At 44.9% G+C, this 21,857-nt stretch overlaps 1 protein-coding gene across 1 annotated transcript in view; it reads left to right on the top strand.

Annotated features, from left to right (window-relative positions):
- CDHR2 (cadherin related family member 2) overlaps positions 1-21,857 on the top strand; it is a 245,259-nt gene that overhangs the window by 91,705 nt on the left and 131,697 nt on the right. The window contains exons 7-8 of the mRNA XM_073620461.1: positions 11,333-11,422; positions 21,228-21,371. Coding sequence (XP_073476562.1) covers positions 11,333-11,422; positions 21,228-21,371 — 234 coding nt within the window. The remainder of the gene's footprint in view (positions 1-11,332; positions 11,423-21,227; positions 21,372-21,857) is intronic.

Here is a 21,857-nt window from a genome sequence, read left to right on the forward strand (position 1 = left end):
CTATGTGGCCAGGCTGTGGAAAAGTCTCACATGTGGTATTTCCATACTCAGGAGGAGTAGCAGAATGTGTTTTGGGGTGTAAATGTTGGTGTGTACATGCTATGTGTTACAAATTTCTTATAAATGGAAAACTTTGTGTAAAAACAAAATATGTTTTCATTTTCTTTCTACATTTTTCAAAAACTTTTGGAAAAAAATGACATGCTCAAAAGAGTCATTATGCCTTATAGAATATACGTTGGGGTGTTTGCTTCGCAAAATGGGGTCATTTTATGGGTAATTCCATTGTCCTGGTGCTTCAGGGCCTTCAAAAGTGTAATAGATAGTCAAGAAATTAGATGTGTAATTTATGTCCCTAAAACCGGTGCTCCTTGCATAATGGGCCTCTCTATGTAGCTAGGCTGTGAAAAAGTCTCACACATATGGTATCAGCATACTCAGGAGTAGCAGAATGTGTTTTGGGGTGTAGTTGCAAGTATGCATACACCGTGTGAGAAATAACCTGTTAATATGACAATTTTGTGAAAAATAAAAAAACTCTTCATTTTGCAAAGAATTGTGGGAAAAAATTACAACAAAATTCAAACTTGCCATGCCTCTTACTAAAGACCTTGGAATGTCTATTTTCCAAAAAGGGGTCATTTGGGGGGTAATTGTACTGTCCTGGCTTGTTAGTGTCTCAGCAAATGAGCTAGGCCTTCAGTACATCAGGTGTGATCAGGTGTGATCAATTTTCAGTGATTGGCACCAAAGCTTGTGGACTCAGACCAATAATATACACTGATTTGGGTAGTTTTTACCAAAGCAATGTAGCAGTATAAATTTTGGCTCAAATTTATGTAGAAAAATTACTTATTTGCAAAATTCTATAACAGAAACGAAGTATACTAGTATTCCGCACTCAGGACAGACACCAATACGAACTGCAGCCCCCCAAGAAAAGGAAAACACCTAGGTGAAGTCCAAATGCTATAGACTATAAAAAATAGGGGATTGGCACTGTTCACTATTAAAATAATGGTAAAATCTCTCACCACAAGGGAATATCTGCGCTACAAATCTGAGTGAAATAAATCCGTGAAAAAACGTGGAAAAAGTAATAATTATTGAATACGTATAATCGCATAAACATTAATTGTGCAAATCCATCCAGAAAATGGTATATATATTTCCACGAATATGACTGAGGCTACCAATAAACATACAAACTGCTTATAGTAAAAATATTTTTAGAAATGGAAGATATATACAAAAAATACAATAAAAAAAAAAAAAAAATATATATATATTTTAAGAGTACCCTGGAAAACAGTGAATAATAAACAATCCAAATGGTGTTGTACAAATTGTGTGTATAGAATCTAAATTGTGATCATACAAAAAGTGAAACAAAAAAATTTTTTTTTTTTTTTTTTTATAAAATTTACGTGTGTGTAGAATCTAAAGTTGTGATCATATACCAAGTGAAGCAATGGTAAAACATTGAAAAATATAATAAAACATATAAAGATCAGTGATAATAGTCCGTGCATACAAAAATATCAAAAGTATCAAAAGTGTCCGTGCATACAAAAATTTCAAAAGTATCAAAAGTGTGATGCATGTATCAAAAAATTGTCCTGTGTATAAAAAATCCTTGTGCAGAAATCTGGTGTATCTCCAAGTGATTCCGGATGAGTCTGTTGAGATTGATGTGAACCGTCCTCTATGGAACCCCCACTAGTGCCCCCACTCACCAGAACGCCCAACCCCTGCAGAGGTAATGGGCATATAAACGTGAATCCGATGGTCCAAGCGATCGATGTCCCCGATGTCTACCAAAAAAGATGGGCCGTGGAACGCACGCCGCTACCACTTCACTGTCTGCGGCTTCTGGCGTGGAGCCAGCCGGCAGAGATTTGACATTTTAAATGTAAGCTGGAAAAGCTAAATAAAGTAATCTTTGGATTTATGCTATGAGGCTCTTCTCTTCTCCCTGTATATGGAATTTTTCCCGGTGGATGCCATTAAGAGCATATTGGTGACACAAGTGGGGAGGAGTCGCTGAAGGGGACATCGATCGCTTGGACCATCGGATTCACGTTTATATGCCCATTACCCCTGCAGGGGTTGGGCGTTCCGGTGAGTGGGAACACTAGTGGGGGTTCCATAGAGGACGGTTCACATCAATCTCAACAGACTCATCCGGAATCACTTGGAGATACACCAGATTTCTGCACAAGGATTTTTTATACACAGGACAATTTTTTGATACATGCATCACACTTTTGATACTTTTGAAATTTTTGTATGCACGGACACTTTTGATACTTTTGATATTTTTGTATGCACGGACTATTATCACTGATCTTTATATGTTTTATTATATTTTTCAATTTTTTACCATTGCTTCACTTGGTATATGATCACAACTTTAGATTCTACACACACCTAAATTTAAAAAAAAAAAAAAAAAATTTTTTTGCTTCACTTTTTGTATGATCACAATTTAGATTCTATACACACAATTTGTACAACACCATTTGGATTGTTTATTATTCACTGTTGTCCAGGGTACTCTTAAAAAAAAAAAAAAAAAAAAAAAAAATATATATATATATATAAATATATATATATATATATATATATATATATATATATATATATATATATATATATATATATATATATAAAATTATTATTTTTTTTTATTTTTTTTTTATTTTTTTATTTTTATTTTAATTTTTGTATATTTAATTTAATTTTTTATTTTTATTTTATTTTTTGTATATATCTTCCATTTCTAAAAATATTTTTACTATAAGCAGTTTGTATGTTTAATGTAATGGTAGCCTCAGTCATATTTATGGAAATATATATACCATTTTCTGGATGGATTTGCACAATTAATGTTTATGCGATTATACGTATTCAATAATTATTACTTTTTCCATTTTTTTTCACGGATTTGTTTCACTCAGATTTGTAGCGCAGATATTCCCTTGTGGTGAGAGATTTTACCATTATTTTAATAGTGAACAGCGCCAATCCCCTATTTTTTATAGTCTATAACAGAAACGAAGAAAAATGTTTTTTTTCCCCCAAATTTTCAGTCTTTTTCATTTATTGCGCAAAAAATATAAAACACAGTGCTAGTGCTGATTAAATACTACCAAAAGAAAGCTCTATTTGTGTGAAAATAAGGGAAAGATTTTCTTATGGGTACAGTGTTGCATGACTGAGTAATTGCCATTCAAAGTGTGAGAGCACTGAAAGCTGAAAATTGGTCTGGGCAGAAAGGGGGTATAAGTGCTCAGTAGGGATGAGCCGAACACCCCCCGGTTCAGTTCGCACCAGAACCTGAGAACGGACCGAAAGTTTGCACGAACTTTAGAACCCCATTGAAGTCTATGGGACTCGAACGTTCGAATCAAAAGTGCTAATTTTAAAGGCTAATATGCAAGTTATTGTCCTAAAAAGGGTTTGGGGACCCGGGTCCTGCCCCAGGGGACATGTATCAATGCAAAAAGTTTTAAAAACGGCTGTTTTTTCAGGAGCAGTGATTTTAATGATGCTCAAAGTAAAAAAAAGTGAAATATTCCTTTAAATATCGTACCTGGGGGGTGTCTATAGTATGCCTGTAAAGTGCTGCATGTTTCCCATGCTTAGAACAGACCCTGCACAAAATGGCATTTGTAAAGGAATAAAAGTCATTTAAAACTGCTTGCGGCTTTAATGTAATGTCGGGTACTGGCAATATGGATGAAAATCAGTGAGACAAATGGCATGGGTACCCCCCCAGTCCATTACCAGGCCCTTTGGGTCTTGTATGTATATTAAGGGGAACCCTGCGCCCAAATTAAAAAAAGGAAGGGCGTGGGGCCCCCAGGCCCTATATACTCTGAACAGCAGTATACAGGTGGTGCAAACAAGACAAGGACTGTAGGTTTGTTGTTAAGTAGAATCTGTTTGTAATTTTGAACTGGTACATTTTTAAAGTGTAGCTTCAGCCAAAAAAATCTATTTTTAAGCTTTTTGGAAAACATAGGGAAGGGTTATCACCCCTGTAACATTTGTTTTTCTGTCTGTGCACCTCTTCAGAAGATTTCACTTCACTTTCTGTCCCAATGACAAATGTTTTTTGAAAATTTGGGGGTTTTAATGAAACAAGGATTTGTGATAAAGCATCAGTGGAGAGGAGACACATTTTTTCCATATTAACTCTTACAGGAGAGAATTTCCCTTCCTAGGGGTAGATTTCATCTCACTTCCTGTTGTCTCCTTCCCTTTGCAAGTAAGAGTCGTTTGTAAGTTGGATGTTTGAAAGTGGGGGCTTGCCCTATATACTCTGCAGAAATTGAGGCCTTAGGTGTTGGTGTTGCCACAACACTATAAGCCCTTACAGTTACTCTTGGTGGGCGCAGGAACAGGCCCTGCTGTGAAATATTAGATCAAGAATTGTAATTACATGCCATTGTTGAACAGTAGTGGAAAAATTGGGCCTTTGGTGGTGGTGGTGGTGGTGGTAGTACTGGTGCCGCAACACTGTAAGCCCTCACAGTTACTCTTGGTGGGCGCAGGAATGGTCCCTGCTGTGAAATATTAGATCAAAAATTGTAATTACATGCCATTGTTGAACAGTGGTAGAAAAATTGGGCCTTTGGTGGTGTTGCTGGTGCCACAACACTGTAAGTCCTCACAGTTACTCTTGGTGGGCGCTGGAATGGGCCTTGCTGTGAAATATTATATAAAGAATTGTAATTACATGCACCTGTTGAACAGGGGCAGAAAAATTGGGCCTTTGGTGGTGGTGGTGTAGCCACAACACTGTAAGCCCTCACAGTTACTCTTGGTGGGCGCAGGAATGGGCCCTGCTGTGAAATATTATATCAAGAATTGTAATTACATGCACCTGTTGAACAGGGGCAGAAAAATTGGGCCTTTGGTGGTGGTGGTGTTGCCAAAACACTGTAAGCCCTCACAGTTACTCTTGGTGAGCGCAGAAATGGGCCCTGCTGTGAAATATTAGATCAAGAATTGTAATTACATGTCCCTGTTGAACAGGGGCAGAAAAATTGGGCCTTAGGCACTGGTGCCAAAACACTGCGACCCCTCACAGATGCTATAGTTGGAGCGCAGGAATGAGCCCTGCTGCAAAGTATTGCATCAAAAATTGTAATTATACACCCCTGTTAAACAGGGGCAAAAAAATTGGGCCTTGGGCACTGGTGTTGGTGCCAAAACACTGCAACCCCTCACAGATACTATAGTTGGGAGCGCAGGAATGAGCCCTGCTGCAAAGTATTGCATCAAAAATTGTAATTACACGCCCCTGTTAAACAGGGGCAGAAAAATTGGGCCTTAGCCACTGGTGGCGGTGCCCAGAACTAAAAATGTTCTTACAAGCTATCAGCATGAAAATTGAGGAGGGAGAGGATTGTCACTCAGCATAACAGGATAGTCACTCAGCATCAGCATAGGCAGTCTTTGAAGGGATCTCACATTAAAAAAAAAAATTATTCGGTTACATCAGCATCAGGTGCTTGGTAGCTGGTGATCCAAGACTGATTCATTTTTATTAAGGTCAGCCGATCGACCGATTCAGTGGACAGGCGCACCCTGTGATCGGTTGCAATGAATGTGCATTCCGAAAGAACGCTGGATGCAGGACAGGCCAGTAGCTCAATTGCATACTGTGCAAGCCCTGGCCAGTGATCCATCCTCAAAACCCAGTAATCCAGAGGATTTTCGGTGGGAAAGGTGTCCAAGTCTGATCTTGCCCCCAGGTATTCCTGCACCATGTGAATCAGACGCTGGCAATGGTTGCTGGAACCAATCATACCTTGAGGCTTCAGACTAAAAAATTGTCTGAACGCATCGGTCAGACGGCCACCTTCTCCACCGCTCCTTCTGTGACTGACCGAAGCCTCAGCAACACGTTGTCCAGGAGGACCAGGAAATTGTAACCTCCCAGGCTCTGGAAATGCGTTGCACAAACCTTTCTGCAAGGCCTTCCGAAGATGTTTCATCCTCTGCTCCCTCTGCGGCCACAAGATAAGGTCCGCAACCTTACCCGTGTAACGTGGATCAAGGAGGGTTGCCAGCCAGTAATGATCCCTCCTCTTGATACCAAGAATATGAGGATCCTTCCGCAGGCTTTGCAGGATCAGGGAGGCCATGCAGCGTAGGTTTGCTGAGGCATTCGGTCCAGAGTCCTCTGGGTCACTAAGGACGACATAATCTGCAGCCATCTCCTCCCAGCCACGTACAAGACATGGACTGCTGCTGATGCTGAGTGCCAGGCTCCACCTCCATGCTGACGCAATCCTCCTCTTCCTCCTCCTCGTCCTCTTCCTGTGTGATCAGTGGGCACACAGGAACACTGTCTGGATAAAGGGGGCCTTGAGAGGTAAGGAAGTCCTCCTCTTCCTCCCTCTGTTCTTCCTCAAGTGCCCTGTCCATTATTCCACGCAGCATGTGCTCCAACAGGTGGACAAGAGGGACAGTGTCACTGATGCATGCACTGTCACTACTCACCATCCTTGTGGCCTCCTCAAATGGTGACAGGACAGTGCATGCATCCCTGATCATAGCCCACTGGCATGGGAAAAAAAAAACAAGCTCCCCTGACCCTGTCCTGGTGCCATAGTCGCATAAGTACTCATTGATGGCCCTCTGCTGCGTGTGCAGCCACTGCAGCATGGCTAACATTGAGTTCCACCTGGTGGGCATGTCACAGATTAGGCAGTTCTTGGGCAGGTTAAATTCCTTTTGGAGGTCAGCCAGCCGAGCACTGGCATTCTATGACCTGCGGAAATGCACACAGACTTTCCTGGCTTGCCTCAGGACATCCTGTAAGCCCGGATACCTGCCCAAGAACCGCTGCACCACCAAGTTAAGGACATGAACCAAACAAGGCACATGGGTCAGTTGTCCCTGTCAGGGGGCGGAGAGGAGGTTGGTGCCATTGTCGCAAACCACCATACCTGGCTTAAGCTGACGTGGCGTCAACCACCTCTGAACCTGCCCCTGCAGAGCTGACAGAATCTCTGCCCCAGTGTGGCTTCTGTCCCCCAAGCACACCAGCTCAAGCACCGCATGGCATCTTTTGGCCTGCGTACTTGCGTAGCCCCTTGAACGCCTACGGAGCACCACTGGTTCTGAGGACAAAGCACAGGAAGAGGCCGTGGAGGAAGAAGAAGAGGAGGGGTGGAGGAGAGAGGTGTGTGAGAATCACTAGTAGTGGCATTTTGGAGGCGTGGTGGCGGAACAACCTTCAACACTACTGCACCTTGTACTGCATCCTTCTCAGCTGCCAGAAGAGTCACCCAATGCGCCGTGAAACTTAGGTAACGTCCCTGTCCATGCCTGCTGGACCATGAGTCAGCAGTAATATGCACCTTACCGCTGACCGCCCTGTCCAGCGAGGCCAAGACATTGCCTTCCACATGCCGGTAGAGAGCTGGAATCACCTTCCGTGAGAAAAAGTGGCGTTTGGGAACCTACCACTGAGGAACAGCACATTCCACAAACTCACGGAAGGGGGCAGAGTCTACCAACTGAAAAGGCAGCAGTTGAAGTGCTAGCAATTTAGCCAAGCTAGCAGTCAACCGTTGGGCATGTGGATGGCTGGGAGCGAACTTCTTTCGGCGGTGCAGCAGCTGGGGCAGGGAAATTTGCCTGGTACAATCTGATGTCGGTGTACCGATAGCAGGTTGCCCGCAAGTACTTGGCTGTGACACACCTAATTCTACACCTTCATTCCTCTCAGTGCAGGTTTCAGAGAGGACTGAAGGTATAGGGGTTTGGAGATCCCAGCTGATGAGGACCAAGGAGAGGTCCGCTTTGTTCTTTGGTGTGGGTCTTTTAGGTACGCTTGCCAACGAACTGCATGGCAGGTCAACATATGTCTGGACAAGCATGTGGTGCCCAAGCGGGTGATGTTTTGGCCACGTGAGATATGCTTGAGAAATATGTTGCAAATAGCAGCGGTGGGATCTGATGCACTCGTCTCAAAAAAGGCCCACACCAAAGAACTTTTGGAATAACGCGCAGACAGCAATGCCCTGCACATGCGGAGCTCTGCGGTGTGATGCAGTCGGTGTGCTGCCTTTAAGCTGGCCCCTGGAGGGCATCCTGCCTCGTTGGAGATGTGCCTCCTCCTCCTCCTCCTCCCCTCTCCTATCAGGCACCCACATGGAGTTAGTGACCTCTCGACCCCTCCCTCCTCATCACTGGAGCAAACCTGGCAGTATGCTGCAGCTGGGGGAACATGACAAATTGCTGTCCTTCTTGGGCGATCCCTCTCTCTGGGCGCACGTTACTGCCTTCCTCTAGCTGGGTACCATCATCGGAGCCTCCAAAATGCTGGGCATCCTCCTGGAGCATGTACCCAACACTGTGGTTAAACAGTTCGGGGGACTCCTCAGAAGGACATGGTGGGGCTAGGGAAGGAGTGACTGATGCCATTGAGCTGAGGGAAGAGGCCGCGTTGGCAGCTGCTTTGCCAGACAAATTACCCTGAGCCTGGGTGAGAGAGGATGAGGACGGCTTGGTCATTCACTCTACCAAGTCTTCCGCATGTTGCAGCTCAACACGGCCAGCTGCCGAAAAAAAGGACAAGCGTGTCCCACGGCCATGTGCTGATGAGGATGCACTGTCTCCACCACCAGCACTGTTGCCTCTAGACACAGAGCCTGCTTTCCCTCTTTTATTGGCTTATGACTGTCTGCCTCTCCTTGTTGGCCTTCCAGACATACTAATGGCCTGCAGTGAGATGTAGCTGCACAAAGCTGGGATGTATATATATACTGATACTGCAGCTAGCAGAATCAACTGCCTGCCCGTAGTATTATTAGTATGAGAACACCAGCAATTGTCTTCAGGTAGCTTTAGGTGCACACTGTGCAGAGGACACAGTACACTAACTGTAAATACTGCAGCTGCCTGCCTGTGCTATTAATAGGATCAGAAGAACACCAGCAATTGTCTTCAGGTAGCTTTAGGTGCTCACTGTGCAGAGGACACAGTACACTAACTGTAAATACTGCAGCTGCCTGCCTGTGGTATTAATAGGATCAGAACAACAGCAATTTTCTTCAGGTAGCTTTAGGTGCACACTGTGCAGAGGACACATTACACTAACTGTAAATACTGCAGCTGCCTGCCTGTGGTACTAATAGGATCAGAAGAACACCAGAAATTGTCTTCAGGTAGCTTTAGGTGCACACTGTGCAGAGGATACAGTACACTAACTGTAAATACTGCAGCTGCCTGCCTGTGGTATTAATAGGATCAGAACACCAGCAATTGTCTTCAGGTAGCTTTAGGTGCACACTGTGCAGAGGACACAGTACACTAACTGTAAATACTGTAGCTGCCTGCCTGTGGTATTAATAGGATCAGAACAACAGCAATTTTCTTCAGGTAGCTTTAGGTGCACACTGTGCAGAGGACACAGTACACTAACTGTAAATACTGCAGCTGCCTGTGGTATTATTATGATCAGAACAACAGCAATTGTCTTCAGGTAGCTTTAGGTGCACACTGTGCAGAGGACACAATACACTAACTGTAAATACTGCAGCTGCCTGCCTGTGGTATTAATAGGATCAGAACAACAGCAATTGTCTTCAGGTAGCTTTAGGTGCACACTGTGCAGAGGACACAGTACACTAACTGTAAATACTGCAGCTGCCTGCCTGTGGTACTAATAGGATCAGAAGAACACCAGCAATTGTCTTCAGGTAGCTTTAGGTGCACACTGTGCAGAGGACACAGTACACTAACTGTAAATACTGCAGCTGCCTGCCTGTGGTACTAATAGGATCAGAAGAACACCAGCAATTTTCTTCAGGTAGTTTTAGGTGCACACTGTGCAGAGGACACAGTACGCTAACTGTAAATACTGAAGCTGCCTGCCTGTGGTATTAATAGGACCAGAAGAACACCAGCAATTGTCTTCAGGTAGCTTTAGGTGCACACTGTGCAAAGGACATAGAACACTAACTAACTGTAAAAACACCTGCCTGCCTGTCAGTAGGAAGAGAATAACAGGAACGGATCTAGCTAAACTGAATACAGTATATATATATATATATATATATATATATATATATATATATATATATATATACACACATATATATACACACAACACCTAGGATGGATATATATATATATACACAATACACTGTAAGTGTAGCTAACTGACTCGCCTGCCTACTTTATCTAACTTAAATCAAATGACACTGTCTCTCTGTCTATCTCTCTCCGCCACCGCAACACACTACACAAGGCCTCCATGCAGGCGGCCTTATATAGTGTGGGGCATGTACTAAACTCCCTGAGCCATAATTGGCCAAGCCACCCTTTCTTTGGCCAGTTACGGCTCTCTGTACAGACGGTGCTGTGATTGGCCAAGCATGCAGGTAATAGTACATGCTTTGCCAATCATCAGCCAGCAATGCACTGCGATGCCACAGTGAATTATGAGCCGTGACGCGCCACTCGAATTTGGCGCGAATGGCCCATAACGTTTGCAATTTGACGAACGGTCGAACAGGTGATGTTCGAGTCGAACATGGGTTCGACTCGAACTCGAAGCTCATCCCTAGTGCTCAGTAGGCAAGTGGTTAAAAAAAAGCTGGGTACTAATGTCACTGTCAGTGATTTCTGTGTGAAATTGATGTGTCAGAGGGGCTGAGGTCTTCGAGAAGGTTAAGGTCAGCAACAGAGGACCTATCTTACCTCCTTCGGGGGTAGTGCTATATTAGTCTAGGGTCTAGAGCAGTGATGGCGAACCTTGGCACCCCAGATGTTTTGGAACTACATTTCCCATGATGCTCCACTACACTGCAGAGTGCATTAGCATCATGGGAAATGTAGTTCCAAAACATCTGGGGTGCCAAGGTTCGCCATCACTGGTCTAGGGTCTCGAGCCTATGGCCACCCCTGCACCACCTCCAGTCCCTGGCTATTGCAGAAAACCTAATATGACAGCAAAACAAAAAAAAAGGAAAAACCTCAAGGTAAGGAGTATCTCAGTACACAAAGGACAAGGTGTTTGCACATGCAAAAATTCAAAAAAATATTTTATCACAAGAACAATAAAAAAAAAAAATATATAGCAAACAAAGAACAGAAAACATCACAATAACATTATTACTATTTCAGGCTCATGTTGAGCCGTGCTAATTTTACAGTGCTTCGTTTTCACCACAGAATATTGGTGCCCCTTTTTGGTTAATGTTGTCTTTCTAGGCACTAATAACTTTATGCTAATATGATAGCAGTTACACTCTAGAGAAGTAAAATGAATTGCTAAACAATTTTCTGTCTTTCCCACTTGTAGAACACCGCACCAGGAACTACCATTTTCAGTGTTACAGCAAAAGATTATGATGATGATGGACAAGCACCAGTTTCATTTGAGATTATTCAGGTATGTATTGAAATTTAATTAGATTAAATTACAGTACATCTTTATAATTTTGCCTAATAGAAACCTAAACAGAATGATTAAAACATGATGGCTAAAAAAAATTGTTACCTGTCCTATTTAGCTTGTCCTTATTTATTATCTAGCACTGTATTTTCTAGGTGTAGCTGATGTGTATCAACATTTGTAAGTGTCTACACATTTATAGCCTAACTAGGGTGGAGAAAGGTTTTAAACATCGTTGCCCAACATGTGACCCGCTCGTGCTGAAATTGGGTCTAATGCCGTGTACACACGATCGGACTTTCCGCCAACAAAACCGTGGATTTTTTTCCGAAGGATTTTGGCTCAAACTTGTCTTGCATACACATGGTCACACAAATGTTGTCGGAAATTCTGAACGTCAAGAACGTGGTGACGCACAACACGTACAACGAGCCGAGAAAAAGGAAGCTCAATAGTCCTTCTGCTTGAATCTGAGCATGCGTGAACTTTTGTGCGACGGACTTGTGTACACATGATCCGACTTTCCAAAACAAAGTTTGTTGTCGGAAAATTTGAGAACCTGCTCACAAACATTTGTTGGCGGAAAGTCTGACAGCAAATGTTCGATGGAGCATACACACGGTCAGACTTTCCGACAACAGGCTCACATCCAACATTTGTTGTCGGAAATTCCGACTGTGTGTACACGGCATAAGGCACAGCAGGCTGCATGCTGAGTACCAGCGGCTCTAGCGAACTTTAGTGCTAGAACTGCCAGCTGTCAGTGATCGCCCTGGTCCATTACTAAACCTAAGAGCTAAGTGGATCAGCTCATGGGATGCTGTTCCAGGTACAGTACACTGTACAAAAAATGCTTTCACATAGTGGAGGGGGAGAGTTGATGCAACTAAGTCTTGTTTCACATCTGCAACAATAGATAATTCGATATAGTAATCTATAGCTTGCTAACTAAAGATAGCAAACCTGTAAAAATGTTGCTATCACCCTAATTTCTGCCCATGGAAACCCAGATTTAAATCAGCATTACACCAAAAATTTAATTTCCTGACAGACTCCATGGCAGCCTACGTGTGGGTTAATCCCGCCTCCTCTCCAATGCTATAGGACCCCCTACCCTATAAGATTGAGCTCACCTGTATAGACTGTGTTCCTTTTTTGTCCTCCTCCATGGACCTACATCACGATTGTTCCTGTTGGCGTCCGGTCGGATTGTTCCAGAATCTAGCATACCATCGTACGGTGTGGCTCAGGGCCCAGCTATGAGCGGGCGAGTAGCTTTCATGGCACTAAGATACCCCACTCGTGGAGGGTGGATGCCTCGTTATGCCTGAAGGTGGACGCATCATCGGCTGGCAAGGTCTGCAAATTTCTTACTTCTTCCATGGCAGTCGTTTCTTTGTCTATGCTATTATGTTGTTTGTCTCCCGGTTCTCCGCGGTACTCCCCGGTACCTCTGTGTCCCCTCATGGCATTCGGAACGCTTCTGCGTCCCAGGCCGCTGCGGTGCTTCCGGGTAGCGGCCGCCACGGTCGTTCTGCGCATGCGCGGGGCCCTCGTGAAAATGTCTCCCACGGTGCAGGCGCGTGGTGGAGGAGTGGTGACGTCACTCAGGCGGGGGATTTGATTGTCTGCCATCTCCTGTCAAGAACGGGATTTCCCGCAAACAGTGAGCGGCAACTGCCCCCCAGCCTGGTCGGTGTTGGTCTAACTGAGTTTTCTCCCCTTAAAGGGGTAAATTGAAGATAAAATAAATAATTTCTAAATATATATACATATATTGAAGAAAATAAATAAATAAATAAAAGAGGGCTTTATACATATACATACTCGTTCTTACTTTACACAGCATGTATCTACACTCCTGTTTGGATTGTGAGTAAAAAAAATAAAATAAATATAATAATAATAAATAAAATATATATGTGTATATAAATAAATATATATATATATCTTATATATATATATATAATATTTCTGATTGGCTCGGTATGTGCAGCATTTCCAGGTCATCTGTAGACCATCCGTGTCATGGTGACGTTCTGTCCAGCGGTTATGGACAGGACACTGCCTTCATACAGCCAGCCCTCATGCACAAGGTACGTGCAGGCGAGGGGAAGGGCCGAGGTTTAGGTCTCAAGGGATTGAGATTGCGTTTTGTCCCCCCCCCCCCCATTCTTTTTCAGCCCTTTTCAGATCTGACCCCGCAAGTCGTGGTCCGGGATGACAGAGACCTTGCCAGGCCACAACATTTACAAGAGGAGATGTTGCCATTCCTCCTCCAACCAGAGGAGATGTTGCCATTACTCCTACAACTAGCGGAGGTGTTGCCATTCCTCCTACAACTAGAGGAGGTGTTGCCATTCCTCCTCCATCCAGAGGAGATGTTGCCATTCCTCCTCCATCCAGACGAGATGTTGCCATTCCTCCTCCATCCAGACGAGATGTTGCCATTCCTCCTCCATCCAGACGAGATGTTGCCATTCCTCCTCCATCCAGAGGAGATGTTGCCATTCCTCCTCCATCCAGAGGAGATGTTGCCATTCCTCCTCCATCCAGAGGAGATGTTGCCATTCCTCCTCCATCCAGAGGAGATGTTGCCATTCCTCCTCCATCCAGAGGAGATGTTGCCATTCCTCCTCCATCCAGAGGAGATGTTGCCATTCCTCCTCCATCCAGAGGAGATGTTGCCATTCCTCCTCCATCCAGAGGAGATGTTGCCATTCCTCCTCCATCCAGAGGAGATGTTGCCATTCCTCCTCCAACTAGAGGAGATGTTGCCATTCCTCCTCCAACTAGAGGAGATGTTGCCATTCCTCCTCCAGTCACCGTACCCACCGCCCTATCAGCCGCTCGGATGGCAGAGCCTGCTGGAGATGTGGGACACGAGTCTCGGAGGGCAAGTCTGTATGTGACCACTGTTATGCCTGGGCGGTTGGGGATAAGAGAAGGAAAACAAGATTATGGAGTCTCTTGTGAAATGGGTGAGGTAGCAATCCCTAGGAGATGGGATACATCCCTCACATGGAGCCAGTTGTCCATCCCACTCGGCTCCTTTGCTGGCATAGCCCAAAGGTTTCGGGTCCTTCCCAGCCCTACGCTGCTTCTCCGGATTCTTCTGACAGCAAGTTGGAAGGGGATGAATGTGTCGGAAGCTCTGATGTCTCTCTGGTTCCTCCACGAGTCAAAGCGATTAAGGAAGCCCTTACGTGAGTAGACCCTTCCTTCCCCCCCTAAGCATAGTAGTTCTTTAAGCACCTAGGGAAAGGGCGCTCTCTCTCTCTTTCTGCTCCTCATGAATTAAAGGATGAGGAGTGCAAGTAAGTGGACAAGAAAACTTCCACATCAAACAATACCTCCAGAGTGTATCCCTTCAAGACAGAAGAAGTGAAGTGTCTGGGAAACACTCCCCTTATAAATGCAGCATTGTTGCGTCTGACATTACAGGTTACTCTACCTTAGAAGAGGCCGTGTCCTGCAGAACAGGCTTGAGAGAAGTCAGATCAAGATCTCAAGGAAGCTTACAGGTTTGCCGGTATGGCTTGTAACCTTGCCCTAGCAGCTATGTCTAAAGGTTATGGAAGCCTGGACAGAGATTGCAGTCTTCGTACTCAGGGGAGCTTCGGAAGAGCTCTCCAGAAGTTCAGCAGTTAAGGAGCTGAAGCTGGCGTCAATCTGCTTCACCTGTTGGCCTGGACTAAATGATCCTCGGTCATGGTTCAACGGGCCTTATAGTTACGCCTTCCCCAGATTAGGCGTCTGCTCGGTCAGAAGAGTCCCCGGTACGGGAGGTGTTGAACGCTCGTGAGAAGCTTGCGTTTTAAGGCCTGGCTGGGTCTTCACAAAGAACTGGAGTAGAATGCAAGCATCCTTCCGTAAAACCTGCTAAGAGTAAGGCGTCTGATGGTCGGGAACCAGCCAAATGTTTTGGGTTACGCCCGCCCAGGCAGTTCGGCCGGGGAGGCTCATCAGCTCCTCTTCCGGCACGTCTGGGTGGCATCCATCACTGGTTACTGGGCTTTTAAGATGGTTTTATCGAGCCACACATGGTCCTTCACTAATACCCCTTTCCCCAGATTTATTCTACTCTGCTAACTCAGTTGGAAGAGCAGGAGCAGGCGTTACTGTACACGCCCCGAGGGACGAAAAATTCCAGGGGGTATACTTTCCCCTCTTCTGAACACAAAAGTAACAGTTTTGGTGTCTAGTAATAGATCTATCTTACCTATACAAGTATATAAAATTTGTAGATACGTTGGAAGGCTCTGTTGACCTTCTATACGGCCAGGACATTGGCTAATCCCAATCGACTTAAAAGATGTTTACCTCCAGTTCCAAATTGGGCAAGACCATCTACAGTTCTTCTTCCTCCTTATCGGGCTGATGACCTCACACGTGTCTTCTCAAAAAAAAAAAAAAGTTTCTCCGGCCATAGTGGCCCTCATTTAAACGAGAGGGGTACGTCTTTATCACGATTTCGATGACCTTGTCTTGCTATCCCAACACAGAGACCAGATGCTGGTTCTCAGGGAACCGGTAATCTCCACCCTGACCAGCTTCAGGTGGCTCCTAAATCTGAAAAAACAAAACAAAAAAAACCCAAAAACTACCGCCTCGACGGTCTACTCGACCCCTATGGTCAAATGGTCCCTGCAGAGGTTATACCCTCTCCAGTCAGGTTTTCTGCAGCAAGGGAGATCAAGGGGCAACAGTCAACCTATTTACATATCAACGACGTGGAGCAGCCTCTTCTGGTGTCTTCAGCGCAAAATCTGCTCAATTGCCTCTTTGTTGCCCCATCTCATGGTCAAGGTCACGACTGATGCCAGCGGTACCGGTTGGGGAGCCCTCTGCAGTTAGGATCTGGCTTAAGGCAAGTTGGGTACGCGTCTTCTCAACCCGGGCTAGAAGGTCCTGGATCTTTGGACAGCCTAGTGTGCCCTTTAGTTCTTCTCCCATCTCCGGAAGGGAGAGTCAGTATTATAAAGAAGGAACGACACAATGGCGATCTTCTATGTGAAGAGTCATAGGGGCACTCGAAGCTCCACACTATTCCGGGAGATCGAGCACATCATATCTTGGGCCCAGAAGAGCCTGACCAGCATTTCAATGGCCTATATTCCCCGAATCCAGATCGTCTGATCGGATTCCTGCGTGCAGACACTAAAGAATGGTCTTCTCGTGTGCAGACATTCAAGTGGATTCTGTTCCTAGGAGTCAATCCCGAAGTGGATCTTTTTCTTTTTTCTTCACAGGCAACCTCAAGCTGGTGAGGTGTTACAACCCGGGGCCATTACAGCTAGGCCTCTGGAGTGGGTGCCCTGACAGATCGTTTGAGCTTCAAGAGGGCATACGCCTTTTCTATCACTCCCAATAATCCTAAGGTTCTTACGAAGATCTCATGAGGAAGCAGTCAAAGTGGTGGCAGTAGCCCCTTACTGGCCAATCGGCCTTGATTCCCCCTCCTGAGCCAGCTCAGCTTCCGGGATCCGGTGCCTCTCCCTCTCAGGCTGGACCTTCTTTCTCAAGTTCTGCACCCTTGTCCGGCTCAGATGCGCTTCAAGGGTGATTGCCACTCTCATGAACTCTACTGGGACGAGCATGAATTAGGTCGGCAGGAGAATTCAGGACAAGTCGGTTGAGTTCTCATTCTTTGAGCAGGTCGTGTAGAAATCCAAAAGCTCAGGATATCTTCAGTTTTTTTTCGGCCTAGATTTATCTCTATCCATCAGCTCTCTTAGGGTCCATGTCTCAGCCTTGTCGGCCTTCTCCAGAACTTCGTGGGCTGTTTACCCTTTAGTCCACCAGTCATTCCATGCTAAAGCTTAGCCCTCCAAAAGGAGACCAAGATTTCCCAATTGAGACCTTTCTCTTGTCATTGGCTCACTGTCTGAACTCAGCAACACGGGGTCCTCCCCGCTTTCTATTGGAGGCCTTTTTAACTAAAATCAATGTCATAGTAGTCATTACCTTGGCTAGAGGTCACGTCCCTAGGTTACGAAGAACCTTTTTCTGCCCATCTTCCCGGACCAGATGATCCTTATTCCTATGCTCAGCTCAAATCCAAGAATTACCTCAAGGTTCCATAGGATCCAGGAAATCGTCCTATCAACATTCGGGACCCAGGAGTCCACTAAAGTTCATCCTCTGGGCATAGACGAAATTCTGAAGGTATACCTGCAAGCTACTTCCTTCCTTTTGGACATTCTGTCTACCTGTCCATCCTGCACTTCGGCAGTAACAAACTGAATCAAGCCTCGTCCAGAACTGTACAGTTCGTTCATCAGCCTTATAGAGATAGGATCCTGACTCCTCCGGAGGCGGTGACGGCACGTTCTACCAAGGGTATAGCGGCTTCATGGGCAGCAGCCCGGTACGTGTGTCCAGGCGTTATCTGCAAGCGGCCTCAAGGGCCCCTATTAAAACCTTAATGTCAGATTACTTTACTGAGCCTGCTTCACTTTCTTCTGTGAGCTTTGGTTTATAAATTCTGGTTGACGGGTCAAATTATATTTATTGCTGTTCAGCATACCCACCCGTGTGAAATAGCTAGTTATTTCCCACACGTAGGCTGCCATGGAGTCTGTCAGGAAAAAGGAAAATTTATTATCAAATACTTACCGTAATTTTCCTTTCCTGATGGACTCCATGGCAGACGGAGTTCCCACCCATCGGTCAAAGAATTGGCTAGTTACGGAACACAGTCTATACAGGTGAGCTCAATCTTAAAGGTTAGGGGGTCCTATAGCATTGGAGAGGAGGCGGGATTAACCCACACGTAGGCTGCCATGGAGTCCATCAGGAAAGGAAAATTACGGTAAGTATTTGATAATAAATTTTCCTTTATATCGCAGTTTACTGATCATTGGATGTGATGGCTGCATTCATTTTTCTTTTTTAGGCTTTTTTCACTCTGTTTTCAGCTGATAATCTGGCAAGTAACACACCTCCTGTATTAGAGTGCCCCACTCTGGATGAGCACATGGGGCACATTTGAACAGCAGCATTGTCAGTCTGAAGGGGAAAGGGGGTGTTAGATGTAACTGATTTAAATACACAAACAAATTGAAGCCAAACTCCAGCTAACACTTACAGCAAACAGTTTTTTTTCCTTTTGGGATAAAGGTTTTACATAAACAAATAAAAGCTGATCATTGTAAGCACTCATGCCAGTGTTAAATGGTTTGTCTTATCCCTGTAACTGATACTGTAAGAGAGCTTGTAGCAGTGCTGTCTCTTGTCCTAGGCCAACAAGGCCCAGGCCTAGGGTGGCACTCTGCGGGCGGTGGCAAAAAAGCAAAAAAGCCGCCACCCCCCCCTCGCACGAAAAAAGCCCCCCTCCCGAGTCCCGTCTCGCACGGCCGCCTCCCGCACATGTACAGTCCCCAGTGGCCGGCGGCTTGCTGTAGCAAGGCACTTGTTATGGGCAGTATGGTGCATACTTGGCCAGGTGGGGGGGAGGGACTAGCACCCCCCCAGAGCGGGTGGTGACTGGTCATTCAACTGGCAGAGGCGGAGCCTAATGCTCCGCCTACCCTCCTTCACAGTGACATCACCTGGAGAGCCCATCCCTTGTGAAACTTTGGTGTGGGGGGGGTCCCCTCCGAATCCATACTAGACCTGAAGGGCCTGGTATGGACCTGGGGGGCAATTTTTTTTTTCATTCAGCTTTCAGCCCTGCTGACTGCTGATGACTCATAGGTTGCTAATGACGCGGCGGTCGACTTCCCAGTCCCCTGCTTAGCACCCAGCTATATAAAGTGGTAAAATAAGAAACGCAAGACGTAAAATACATCAAAAATGCACCACTTGCGTTTCTGGTGCAGCTCCATTAGCCGCAAGTCGCGGGAAATAAGTCCCTGACCCTTTTCAAAAATGCACAAGCCGCAAAACACATAGATGGGAACTAGTACCATAGCAAACCATGTTAAATGGACTGTAGTGCGTTTCTGCAAACTGCAAAACGCACTAAAAATCGCATAGGTGTGAACATAGGTTTAGATTGGCTTATCATTCCTTTAGCCCCCGTTCACACTGAATGCGACTTTGAAACTGTGCGACTTCACTTGAAATCGCACTATTTCAAAGCCTCATGTCAGTGGCTGACATCTGTGCCACACAGATGTCTATGCAAGTCGCATCATTGTGAACAAGGGCTTAGTAGAGATCTTCTTGGGCACATGTGAATATGACCATCCGCCATGAGAATGGTTACATGCAAATGTGAGTAGCCGCCATGGGGTTACAGAACAGCAGTTTCTGCAGCCAGGGTATTTGAAGGGTAGGTTGCTTTGCTTTGAAGCTAGGTTCACACTAGTGCGAACTGGATGCGGGTTTCTTCTGGAGCGAATTTGCACAGGAGCCCTGTGCGTCTTTTGGTCTGTTTCATGTCCGAATTCAGCCAAAAATTTGGCCCTGATTTGTCCCCGAAACAGAGAACAAGGATGCACCAGACCCCTGCTGCATCCCTGGGTTCCCATCCGGCATCAGTGCAAACCCAGCATAAGCCTAAGGGACTTGGGTGGACAGAGTAGCACAGTTATTCTGATATGCCTGGGGTATTGTCCAAGTACCGGCTGTTATACCATTACCCAAATACCACCTTACCTTATTTAAATAATTAAAGTCAGACAACTTCTTTGGGTTTAAATGGCCATAGCAGCCCTTTATTACAATAAACCCACCATAAAAAAACACTTCATTACATACAAAACGGTAATAAACAGAAAACCATACCATAACCTATCTGACTGAATGTAACTGCATAGGATTTTTGAAGGCACATTTGACTGATCAAACTAGCTGTATCTGGCACCACCTTGCCTTTCCACAGCCCCCAGCCGTAACTTACACCAGCTGTGGGACAATTGTTTTGCAAATTCACCAGCCGATACAGCCAACTATTACTTCCGCCCTTCTTAGGGCAGGTACACCCATACCAAAGATGGGCCCAACCCATCGTTCTCCAAAGAACTTAACCATCCACACCTTCAAAAACCCTACGACCTCTGCCTGCTGCTACGACAACATGTAATGACGACCATGATGAAACTAACAGAACAGACCTAAATAAACATACCACTGCCCACCTATCTCAATGGGGCGGGAGGGCGGGAGAATCTTGTCGGTTGCTGTCCTATAGTCCAAGTGATACTAAAAAAAGCCTCCCAGCTAACAACCCCTTAGCACCACCCTGTCCACACCCTGCCCCACCCTAATATCCTCCAATGTGGTAATGTTGATCATTATCCCTCCCTACTTATTATTCCTCCTATTAACTGACCTTATTTTTCAAACCACCACCTTACTATAGCCTTCTGTACAAACCCCATCATGTAGGCCCTACGCTTATGCTGCGCCTGAGCTCCTGGCCTATACTATACGTGCACTTTTCCTTTTGCCCACCTATCTGCAGCTTGCATAGGAGCAGTAACAAATACAGGGGTAGCGTCATTAAACACCAAACTATGTGAGGACAAGATTGAAGCAAGCTTAAGGTACCTATTTGCTGTAAATTCAGCCAAGTTCTCCCTGATGTGTCAAACCAATATTCGTCTTTAACAATAATACATTTGGTCTTTAATCCTTTATTTTCTCTAAATGTTATTACTGTCTAAATAACATAACAATTTATCTGCATGGTCATAGCATTTTAAGCAATTTCAGTCAAATAGAGGCTTTAGACCCCCATTTTGTTCCTGGGAACCATAAATGTTGTATCTGAAGTGACACATATTTTGAACCATTGTTTATTGTTAAGTACCCCAGCTTGACTGTACCAATTATTGTTGCCTTGATTCTTTAGATCACACCAAATATTCCAGGCCCTTACCTTTTCAGCATCAAACGAAAAGCTGACTTAAGTCCTACAGTTGGAGATATTATACTTAACGGAACTTTGGACTACAACAAGTTGAGCACCTTTTATCAACTAAGTGTTCTAGCCAAGGTAAGATCATTTATGTGTTATGGGAGTCTATTTGCTTTTAAGCTCTACTTTTCATGTTGAAGTTGATATATTGTTATATACAGTGTTAAGCCTCGTACACACGGTTTGATTGCCGTACGACTGAGCGTCTGATTTTTGTCAAAAGCGCATGTGCAGGATTTTGTCTAGCATACTAACTATTCGCAAATTGTCGTTCGACAAACACAAACATAGTGACGTACTACGAGAGTATAAAGAGGAAGTTCATTTCTCGAGTGCCACCCTTTGTGCCCCTTCTGCTAATTTTGTGTTAGTAGAATTTTGGTGAGCGTTGATTCGCGATTTTCAGATCGTTCCTGATCTTCAAATGACAGTTTGGGAGTAGGCAGTTACATTAAAAACAGCACAATGGAAAACTAACAAGGGACACCAACATACCGTAGTTGTATCTTTGATCTTAAAAACTCAGGGATAATGGTGTTGTGGTAACTTCCCCAAAAAATCAAA

The sequence above is a fragment of the Aquarana catesbeiana genome, linkage group LG03, assembly GCF_042186555.1.
Source record: "Aquarana catesbeiana isolate 2022-GZ linkage group LG03, ASM4218655v1, whole genome shotgun sequence".
Classification (NCBI taxonomy): Eukaryota; Metazoa; Chordata; class Amphibia; order Anura; family Ranidae; genus Aquarana; species Aquarana catesbeiana.